Source organism: Mercurialis annua, linkage group LG5 (assembly GCF_937616625.2).
Source record: "Mercurialis annua linkage group LG5, ddMerAnnu1.2, whole genome shotgun sequence".
NCBI classification, from domain to species: Eukaryota; Viridiplantae; Streptophyta; class Magnoliopsida; order Malpighiales; family Euphorbiaceae; genus Mercurialis; species Mercurialis annua.
In genome coordinates, this window is record NC_065574.1 from 47,588,774 (window position 1) to 47,600,672 (window position 11,899).

The 11,899-nt window shown below is 25.6% G+C and overlaps 1 protein-coding gene across 1 annotated transcript; it reads left to right on the plus strand.

Moving 5' to 3' along the window:
- Window positions 1-1,377: 1,377 nt before the first annotated feature.
- LOC126682807 (ent-kaur-16-ene synthase, chloroplastic-like) lies at window positions 1,378-11,390 on the plus strand. Its single transcript, XM_056105997.1, has 14 exons — window positions 1,378-1,492; window positions 2,525-2,574; window positions 2,661-2,949; window positions 4,552-4,732; window positions 5,989-6,191; window positions 6,276-6,399; window positions 6,821-6,918; window positions 6,995-7,209; window positions 7,381-7,490; window positions 8,055-8,132; window positions 8,216-8,431; window positions 8,947-9,088; window positions 9,559-9,804; window positions 10,940-11,390. Exons 1-14 carry the CDS (start codon window positions 1,429-1,431, stop codon window positions 11,243-11,245), a joined length of 2,322 nt encoding a protein of 773 aa, XP_055961972.1. The 5' UTR covers window positions 1,378-1,428; the 3' UTR covers window positions 11,246-11,390.
- The last annotated feature ends 509 nt before the right edge of the window (window positions 11,391-11,899 follow it).

Genomic DNA, 11,899 nt, shown 5'->3' on the forward strand with positions numbered 1-11,899 from the left:
TTTGTCGCATTTGGCCATTTCACATAGATTAAGAAAATAATAAATATGTCTTGATTTGTGTATAATTTTACTAAATTGTCCATATTAATTAACACTAGTTTTATATTTGACTAATTTTTTTAACTTTAAAAGTATTTATTAATAGGGATAATTTTGGAAAAATAGCAATTAATGCTTTCTTAAAACTCTAATGTGACAAATATTATGGATCAAAAGAAATTCTCAAATGCGACAAATATTATGGACCGGAGAAAGTATGCTTTAAAAACAAAGTCCACTTTATTACAACTCATTTTCCTTTAGGTATATGAATATACATAACTAACATTTAATAAAATGCTATGCATGTAAGTAATGTTTATAAGACATGCTATATATATATAATAAGAATAAAAATATTAAATGAAACATTTTATTTTTTTTAATAAATTATTATTAATTATTTTTATTTAAATTGAAATTTCTTTTTAGCTTTCATGATTTTTTTTAAAAAATTAATTGTTTACTTTAGATATTTAAAAAAATTGTTAGTAATTGTTATTAAAATTTATTAATTTTATAGTCACCAATATATAAAAGAGTTAGAAATAATTTATAAAAATCTCATAAATCAAGGTCTACTTAACTAAATTTATCTTCATGTTTTTAAGATATAAACTTTCTTACCTAATGTTTGATCTTAATCACTAATACTCTTCTATCTGTTAAATTTTAATCTGTTGGTTAATTTATCAAATGGTTAAATTATAAAAAAACACAATTTATTTTAAGGTAATAACTAATTTGTTTTTTCTTTCTTACAAAAACTACATAAAAAATTAATACATATTTAAAAAAAAATTATAATAAGCTATAAAACTATAAATTATTTACAATTATTTTAAATTAGACAATTTTAGTAATAATATATTTTATTCTACTATGATACAAGAAATTTTTTAAAAAAATATAACAAAACAAAAAAATTCAATTCATTCAGTCGGTTCGATTAATTTAAATAATTCAAATCTCAATCTAACTGATAACGAAAAATTGAAGTTTTCAAATTTTAAAATCAAACTGGCCGAAGTCATATCTTTCACCAAACCGAACCGATTAAAAATATCAGTCCGATGTCGGATATTTTTCTCACCCCTACAAACTGGAAGACTCTAAGAACAAACTTGAACCATAGGTTAGGGTCTATAGTGATAGGCTTGATCGAGTGAGTTGAATTTTTGACTTATGGAGTGAATGAAATCACTTGGTTTTTGTTTTGATTTGCGCAACATAAAATATGAAGGACTTAAAATGCATTTTCTTCATATATTTCTGGAAGTATACAAGTCCAATCCGACAGAAAAAAAAAAGTATATAAGTCCAATATTTATTCCTTCATCTACACAATTTATTGGTTCAATTCTCACTAGCCAAACAAACTTTTATATCATGTCTCTTCTAACCACAAATGTTCTTACATTGGCAAGTGAACGGAAAATATATCCATTGTTACGTAAGTAATTATCTTATTTAAGTGCATTTTTTTTTTGCTTATTGATCGAGTGAGGAATAGAACTTCAGTTAAGTCAAAGGTTATCGAATTAACATGTTTTCTTGTCAAAAAAATAATTTTTTTTATGAATAATATGTATATTAGCCAAAAATGATAAAAGAATTCAAAACAAAACTTTCACACAAGAAGTGACACAATTTTAATGGCACACTAAAAGTTACGACTTTGAAAGAGGTTTATAAAGAGTCACAATCCATTGAACAAGATTTCATCTACAACTATAGCTCGTTTCGTAATTTATGGATTATATTTTGGATTATAATTATTTTTAAAAGCGAGAAATAGAAGAATATTTTAGGTTGAATATCTTTAGAATTGAATTTTTTAGGTTGAATATATTTAGGAATTCTGATTATATTATATTCTGATGATTTCGTACTCTCCTTTTTTAGAGCTGTAATTTTAAGTGTACATAATCTCTTTAAGTAGTGGAGATTCCTATTTATCTTGTGATATATATATATATATATATATATATATATATATATATATATATATATATATATATTCATCAAAAGAAAAAGATAGCTCATTTCATATATATTACGATCTTTAAATTTTATTAATTTTGTTTTTTTAACACTGGTAAATATATCAATAATCATTGGCAGTTGGTGTGTCGTGATGTTTACGCCAAATAGAATCATTTTTATATATGTAGACGTACACAATATTGCGTCACGTCGTCTCAAAACGAATATTATACACAGAAAAAAGAAATCGTACCGTTAAATGTACAACATCATATCATGTCAGCTCTAAATAAATTTTAAATATATTTGATAATGATCGAAAAGATACTGAACTAAATTTAATTTTTTTTAAGATCATGATATGACAAATAATACGGTATAACTGTTGTTTGATTATAGACGCAAAGTAGAAGTGTCGATAATTTTTTTTAAATTAGATAGTAATTAGTATAATTTATAATTAACTTCCATTTCGTATTTGATATTTTGTTGTAAGCAGAAAAACCTTATAAGTCCGCACGATGTGAGAGAATTGATACAATTCCTTGGGTAAGTTTTAGAATTATATAATTACAGTTATATCAAATATAATTACAATTAAATCTCTCTTACTAACATGATGTTAAATTATTCAGGATGAACCGGAAAAGGCAAGAGAAAGAAGAAGCAAAGTTCTTGAAAAAGCCAAACTATCGGTTTCATCTAATGATACGGCATGGGTGGCTGTGGCCCCTTCTAAAGAATCAAAGGAGAAGCCATTATTTCCAAAATGTTTGGAATGGGTTATGGAAAATCAGCAGCATAATGGATCATGGTGCCGTTATCCATACCACCCATTGCTTTTTAAAGATTATCTCTCTACTACTTTGGCTTGTGTTCTAGCTCTTCACAAATGGAATCTTGGCCCTTCACTCATCAAAAAAGGTAAATATATCTATTTGATTAAATGGTTATTGTTACTGTATATTCTCATCTTTAACGGGTTTTTTCGATTTAAATCAAAAAAACCATTTACCTTACATCTTAACCTTTTAAAACTTTTCAGCTTATAGCCGACTCTGTGAAAATGATTTCGTTTTTAGCCATGTAAATGACTAAAACGATATCATATAAGACACTTAAGCTATATATACCATAAAATAAAAGGTTGGTATATATGGTGTCACGTATTTTAGGTTGTGCTTAGATCCGAAAAAAAAGGTAGGAAATATATAAAAACAGTAACTCTTAATTAAAGAGCGAATTTGCATGCGTCTTTAATCATATTTTTATTTTTAAAGCATTTTATAATAATTTATGAGAGAGAGAGAGAGAGAGAAAATCAAACATGGGATGAAGAGAGTATTTATTTTTTAAATATAAATTTTTCTTATAAATACATTGATTTATATAAGGATTATTTTAATATTATAAGTTATTTACTTGATTTTGATTTGTTATTATTTTTTCATTTATAATTACTTGTTATGTTAATTAAACTTACTATTTATAGTTACATTAAATAATATAGAGAAATATTATAATTTTTATGTTATTTATTTAGCTGTAATTGAAATTAAAAAAATTGAAAAAAATATTTTTCAATATTTTTTTCTAATCAAATTAGTTTTGAAAAATTATTTATTTATGTTATAGCTATCTCTTTCGCATGACTATAAATAAATCTATTGACTTCAATTATAGTTACATAGTTTTATTTTATTTTATTTTTTGTCAAAGAGCTATACAATTTTAAACTTATTAAATTTGTCATATAAAATAATTCAATAACAACCTCATGCTAATTTAAATTAAGTTTAATTAGTTAAATTTTTTACTTTAATTTAATACAAGCTTAATCACTAATATTTTCATGTAAACTTAAATTTCTTTTTAATATGAGCATCATTCTCACCATTGAAAACCATCACACTTCAAAGACTTTAATGCCCTTAGAAAAAAATTCATGGTTTGATTTAAATTTCTACAAGAGATAATCTGAAAATACTAGGAATAATTTAAATGTCTCTTTAAAAAAAAATATTAGATGTCTCACGTCTTACACATTTATAATTCTACCTTAAAAATCATATAGCATGAGTATAGTGAACAATAATTGTTCATGTAGAATTACTAGTATTAATTCTAATTGAATTATACCTTCTAATTGATAAAACTAATTAAATTTTAAATATTTTCAAATAAAATAATAGACATTATTCAAGAAGAAAATGAAAAAAAAATTATGTGTTGATTAAACTCAATTTATATTTCTTCACTTAACTTGATACAGTTATTTGTGATTATATGCATATATGTATTACCTTTTCATATGAATATACATAAATAAATTAATATCAACCTAAATAATTTAAATCTTATAAAAGTTCCACGATAACATAACTTAACAATTAACTCGTGCTAATTGTAACTTAATAATTTTAATTACTAAAAACCTTATTCTAAGAGAGAAACTAACTATTTTACTTTAAAAATAAGTTTCCAATTCTATTAACACTATAAAGTAAACTTTCATTCATTTTGCAGGTTTAGAATTTATTGAGAGTAATTGCCGGGCTGCTATTGATGAGAGACAACTACCACTATTTGGGTTTGATATTACATTTCCTCAAATGATAGAACGTGCAATTGAAAATGGTTTAGAACTTCATTTACCTCATGAGGTACTTGATGTATTGTTACATAATAGAAAAAAAGAAATAATAAGGTATCGTTCGACAAACTTTATAAATTTTTATGTATTATAAACTTTTATTTTACTTAGTATTTAATAAATATTTTGTATTTAAATAGTCATTTGATTATTTATTTTGTATATTCATAGTCTTTTTATGGACGGAATTACAGAAAACAATATCGTTTTGATGTGTTTCATGGGAAAAAAATCACTATAAAAATAAATAATTGAAGGACACTTTAAATATAAAATATGCGTTAAAGATCAAATGAAATAAAATCTAATAGTACATAAATTTTAGAATGAGTTTAGCTTTGTTTGAGATGTAGCATCACATGCATTATATATTTTTGTTTCCGACATAAATATTTTTTAACTCTTTTGCTTAATGATATGAAAATTCACAAGTACACGGAGTCACAAATTTCGCAAGAATTATATTTAGAATCAAATTAAACTAGTTTTCTTATTATTCTAACAATAAATCAACAATAATTTAATTGATTTATTATAACATTTAATTTATTATTTCCTATAAAATAGCTTTCTTATAATTCTAACAGTCAAGTTATAGTTTATGATAAATTGTAATCTAAACTAAAGAAAAAAAATTAAGGATATGGATAAGACAACAATAATTTTATTGATTTAATATATCATTTAATTTATCTATTTCCTATCAATTAAGTAATTTAATCAATAGAGAATGATTCTATGATACTAATATTCCCAAGTTATATTAGCCTATTATTTATAATCATAACATAATTGACAATTTATAATCAGTGTTTTAAGATCTAGATAACATGATTTTTTATAACCACGATCAATTTTTAAAATATAATTTGGACATTCTGATACGATTTTACGAATTAGTACAAATATAAAATTCCCATTTTTGGTATTTTTATAAAAAAAAATTATCTAATGAATGATTATTTCACATAGTTGACTTTTAATTTCAATTTAGGAAGGGTTATTTTGATTTAAAATGAAGATTATGTGCTTAAAGTAGGTTTAAATTGATGATTAAATATATTTGTTCCAATTCATAAAATAATAGACGAAAAGCTTTAAATTATTATTTAATAATAAATTTAATAAAATAATCAAAATTATGAATAAAAAAAACATTTTGCCTAACATCTAAATATAATTAACAAACATTTCCTTATTGCGACTCCTCTTGAGTACTCAGACAATTTTTATCATTGATGTTGCATTTGAAAAGTGCAATACATCTTCTTGATATTTTAACGCAAATTTTTTATTTAATAATTGTGCAGATGTGAATTGGAAGGAAGCAAACCTCATCAAGCATACATAGCAGAAGAAAATAAATATAAATGGGAAGAGATAATTAAATATCAAAGAAATAATATGTCATTTTGCAATTCACCAACAGCAATTGCAGGTGCTTTATTTTACAACCATAATGAACAATCTTATGATTACTTGACCTCCCTCTTACAACATTCTGAAACTACAGGTAAAAAAAATTATATGTTCATTGAGAAAATTGATAATTCCTGTCATTTTAATAATTAATTATTTCTATATTGTAATTTTTCAGTTTCGGAAATGTATCCCTTGGAAATCTATGGCCAGCTTTGTGTAGTAGATAATCTCCAGAAATTAGGAATTGACGACAGATATTGCAGAGCTGAAATAGATAATGTTTTGGATAATATATACAGGTTTTTAATTAATATCATTTTAAAGCCCTTAAATATATTAATGTCGAGTAAATGAATTTGAGAGCTATCGTACTCTTCTCAATTTGCATTTTGGTTACAGAATTTAAAACGTTTTAAATTTATTACCATGGTATTCTTGTAGCGATTCGGCAAGTTTTTAACAAAATGCTGCCAACTTATGTCTATGTGGCAACCATTTTGTACTTCAATTTTCTCTCATCTGATCCGTATCAGCCACGTAAGCATAAAGTGGCCGAATTTTATTTAAAAACCAGTCGGATCGCTAAAAAACTTAATATGGCAACCAATTTATAACGTTTGAAATTCGGTAATCAAACTGCAAATTTAAAAGTGTACGATAATCCTCACGATCAACTGTCTGATAATTCATACTTGTAAATATAAATATTTCTTTTTGTAGTTTATGGATGCAGAGAGATGAAGAGATATATTTAGATGTCAGATGTTGCGCTTTGGGATTTCGTCTACTGCGATTAAATGGATATGATGTTTCTTCTGGTACATACTTGATGTCTAATCTTTAATTTTGCTAATAAATTTAAGAACAATACTAAAAATATTGACTCTCTTGTAGATGCACTAGCAAAAATTTCGGAAGAAAAATATTTTTTCAATTTTGTGAGTCCACAATTCAGAGGTACAAGTACAATTTTAGAATTGTTCAAGGCCTCAAAGCTGATGATATACGAAAATGAACATGTTCTTGAAAAGTTAGAAGTTTGGACAAGCTCTTTCTTGAAACAACAACTACTCACTTGTGCTGTTAAAGATCTTAAACTCCGTGAAGAGGTAAGTACAATATTTAATAATAGCCAATTAATATAAATTTTAATAAGTATATGGCATACTTTAATCCAAATTTTGAAATTTTACCCATTTTTATGAAACGTAGGCTATCGAAGCAATTTGTTGTAAAGGAACTTTATTTTTTTAATTTGATTAATATATGAAATGATGCAGGTTGGTCGTGCTCTAAGATATAATTATGATAATTTGGATTTTGTTGAGATGAGGTGGGAAATACAACAACAAAAAGAAAATAATGTTCAACTTCTAAAAACATCTTATAGGTAAGTAAAAGTTGTTAATTAATAATAGGCTAATTAATACTTAAAAAAGTCAAACCTTTCCAAATTTTCATACATATATTCAAATTTTAGAAGTTTACAAATCTATTTCAATTTGATAATTTTTCCATGATTTTATCCATTTTTTCAATCAATTTAATTATTCAAATTTATAATTGAATTTCTATGCTAACTCCTTAGTTATTAAACCCCGTTTTTTAAAATTATAAAAATTTAAGTCGCAATCCAAAAAAATAGTAATTGTATTTTTTAAATTAAATTCCTTTCAGTGGTTTAAGTAAGAAATAAGAAAGTTTAAAGCTCAAAGACATGAAAAAAGGCAAACTTATTGAGGCGCAAAAATTTATATTGTTAAATTGATTAAGAACATTAGATAGCTTTTCAACAAAATTATCAAATTGGAATACATTTACAAATTTTGAAATCTTTGGATAAATTTATAAAAAGTTGAAAAGATTTGACTTTTTAGTACCAACAGGCCTCTGAAGATATCATGTTAAGGATATCAATCTAACACATCTGCAACAATCTTAATGATAATAATAGAGATTTATTGGTGCTGGCAATTCAAGAATATAACATATGTCAAACGTTATATCAAAAAGAATACAAAAATCTTGAGAGGTACATACTTACTTAAAGGTTCATGAAACTTTCTTGAAAAAATGACGATTGTATTTGTTGATACATCTAAATATTATGTGCAGATGGGTTAAGATTTGCAGATTTGATGAACTGAAATTTGCAAGGGTTAAACTACATTTTTCCTATTTCCTCAACACTGCAGTTCTTATTGAGCCTGAATTGGCAGATGCTCGACTATCGTTCACTAAAAATTGTATTTTAGCTACTGTAGTCGATGACTTCTTTGACATTGATGGTTCGAAGGAAGAATTGGAAAACCTAGTTCAGTTAGTTGAAAGGTACCCGTTTTACTTCATTTAGTTTTCTCTTTAATTTCTTGTTTAACAATTTATTGATAAGTGATTAAATTAAGCAAACTGTATTTATTAACCCATAATGTTTGACCTATTTTCCATATGTACAATGATTTCTAAATTTTGTCATGTATACCGTTATCTTTTTGGCCTTACAGATTTAGAGTTGACATGGGGCGGTGTTAGATGTATGTGTGTACAAAATTAGTCCTTCTTATATACATTGTGTCACATCTGGCCTTACAGATTTAGAGTTGACATGGGGCGGTGTTAGATGTATGTGTGTACAAAATTAGTCCTTCTTATATACATTGTGTCACATCACCTCTAAACAGATTATGGGTGTATTAAGCAAATGTTTAAAAAAAATGGTACATATAATATAGTTGAAAGAAGATGGTGTATTTGGCTAAGGTTGTGGATAAATAAATGTATTTTTCCTTTTATATATATTTAAAGTAGCTTAATTTAATATTTTATAATTGGATCACTAATTACAGGTGGGGGGAAACTTCAACCATTGAATACATTTCAGAGAAAGTTGAAATCATTTTTTCAGCTCTTGCAGACATGATAAAAGAGCTTGACGACATTGCTTTCAAACATCATGGAAGAAGTATTGAGCATCATTTGGTCCAAATAGTAAGATATATTTTGATTTGTAAAATTTCAGTTTGGGTTAAATACTTTGCGTTTAGTGAATGATGGCTTTTTAATAAAATTGTTATCGAATTATAAAAATTATAAACCATTATCAAACAATAGTTTTTTACAAAACGATTATCAAATTATAAAAAATTATAAAACTTTTACCGCTCTATAGCTTTTCCACAAAATGATTACTAACTTGCTTGTAGACTGTATATCTTTCTCTTGTCCATATTTATAATTAGGTAAGTTCTTTTGTAAAAAAAACAATAGTTTGGAACTGTTTTGTAACGTTTTATAATTTTGATAACCATTTTGCGGAAATACTATAATTCAATTACTAATTTGTAATTTTATATAATTGGTAACCGTTTTGTCAAAAAATTATAGTTCGATAACTACAAAAATATTTTGCCCATTTTAGTTTATATATAACAAATCTTGTGATTTTATTGGCGTTTCAGTGGCAAGAATTAGTCAAATCTATGATGAAAGAAGCTGAATGGGCTCGAGAAAATGTAAAACCATCGCTAAATGAATACATGGAACATGGATGCATTTCTTTAGCCTTAGGACCACTTTGTCACATAACAACATATTTTCTTGGGATAACATTACCTGAGGAAGTAATGGCAGGGCCACAAATATGTAATTTGTTAAAGCATGTCAATTTGGTAGGACGACTTCTCAATGATATGATGTCTTTCAAGGTAAAACAAAACATTTCCTTGCTCTTTCTTTTTTAATCTTAGAGTCTAATGCGGTTTAAAAAATAATTAAATTTTCAATTTTTTCATTTTGACAATCCAATATTTATTTTTTCAACAATAGAAGCTAACTAAACAATTTCGGTGATATATTGCTTGTGCCAACAATGTAAAAACTTTATCTTTTTTTATTTTATCATATCATTTAAATTTCGATATTTATCATGAAATAATATTTATAGTTTGATGACTTTAAGTAAATTAAAGGGTTAATTGCAAATGCATACACGAACTTTACCCTAATTTACAATTACAACATAAACTTTGAAACTTGGCAATGTCAGTAACCAACTTTCATTTTTTGGCAAATTGGTATACCGACCAATCATGCAACGACATATGGCGGTATATTACAATGTCCACGTTAGTGTTTTTCGTGTTTGGTATATCGATTTGCCAAAAGTGTAAAGTTGGTTACTAACATTGTCAAGTTTCAAAGTTTATATTGTAATTGCAAATTAGGGTAAAGTTCGTGTATGAATTTACAATTAACCCTAAATTAAATAGGCAAAATATTTTTTTAAATTCATATTCTGATCATTTTATTAAATATATCCTTAAAAAATAATTTGGATATTCTACTCTGTTAATTTTACAAATTGAAACAAGTCTATTTAACCTTTAATTTAAATCAATTCTCAAATACATTATTCTTATTTGAAACCCAAATAATTATTCTTAAGCTGAAACAAATATCAATTATGTAAAATAATTATTTTTAAGTTAAAAATTTATAAAAATATATTTCAAAAGTAGGCTTAAATTGAGTTGAATATATTTATCATACTTTATAAAATTGACAGACCAAAATGTCCGAAGTATGTTTTAGGGATATATTTGAACAAATGGTCAAAGTTGTGGATATAAAAAGCACTACGCCAATAAATACGGTAAATATTCTATTTTTATTGACCAAATACGCTGAAATGCACCAAAAATTATTTGGTAATCTCAAATTATTAGAAAAGTAGATGTATGACTTACTAAAATAAAAAATCACCGTTTGTAAAAATACTATATTTTGATTACCGCACAAAAATCTAATCTAGTATAATGCAAATGCATGTTACATTTGCAGAGAGAGCGCGAACAAGGCAAACATAATAGTGTATCGTTACGGATACTTCATAGTGAAGGGAGTATGACGGAGGAAGAAGCTATTAAAGCCACACAAAAAGAAATTGACAGATATAGAAAAGAATTACTACAATTGGTTTTGCAAAACAAAGAGAGTTTGCTTCCAAAACCGTTAAGGGACTACTTCTGGAAGACCAGCAAAATGATGCATTATGTCTACAAGGATAATGATGGCTATTCAAATACAAAAAATGAAATGGCGAATGATGCAAAACTTTTATTATGGGAACCACTTTCTCTTTCTTAATCTAGTACTCGGTTAACTAAGGGTTAGATCACTTGTGTTAAAGAAATAATACTGATTGTGTTTTACTTCTTACATAACTTTACAATTCATACTTTTAACTAGTTATTACATATTTATTTAGGAAAAATACATTTTTCTATCTAAATTATGTCTTATTTGCTAACTATAAGGTTAAAACATTTTGTGAATAATGAACTATAGGCTTTTTACACTTTGACAGTTTCATTTGTTATATTTTGGTGATCTAACTTTTATTTTTTTTAAAACAGAACGTTACTCATCAATTTCAGGTGAAGTTTTGCTTACACGACAACGTAAAATTGTTTTCTAACCCAATTATGCCATGTAAGAACGCCACATTAGCAAAACTATAAAAGTTTGACACACAAAAGATCTTACCATTGAAAAAAAATGCACACAGAGGATTATAAATTAAAAAAAAAACTCATGAAGGATCATATATTAAAAACAAATGTCATACAAAGGATCATATTGCAGTTCTTCTTACGAAACAAATGAAAACGTCCTTTAAATTTAAGTCTGATCTTATATGTATAATCATTACATATTACAATAAAAACGTTAGCACGACAAAAACAAAATCTGAGTCTTGGAAGTTCAGGTGAAAGTTTATTAGACTAGTTCTGTTAAGAT

Coding starts and splice junctions, on each gene's coding strand:
- LOC126682807 (XM_056105997.1), top strand. CDS start 1,429: ATGTCTCTTCTAACCACAAATGTTCTTACATTGGCAAGTGAACGGAAA. Junction 6,400..6,820: donor GTTTTGGATAATATATACAG/GTTTTTAATTAA, acceptor TTCTTTTTGTAG/TTTATGGATGCAGAGAGATG. Junction 8,432..8,946: donor CTAGTTCAGTTAGTTGAAAG/GTACCCGTTTTA, acceptor CACTAATTACAG/GTGGGGGGAAACTTCAACCA.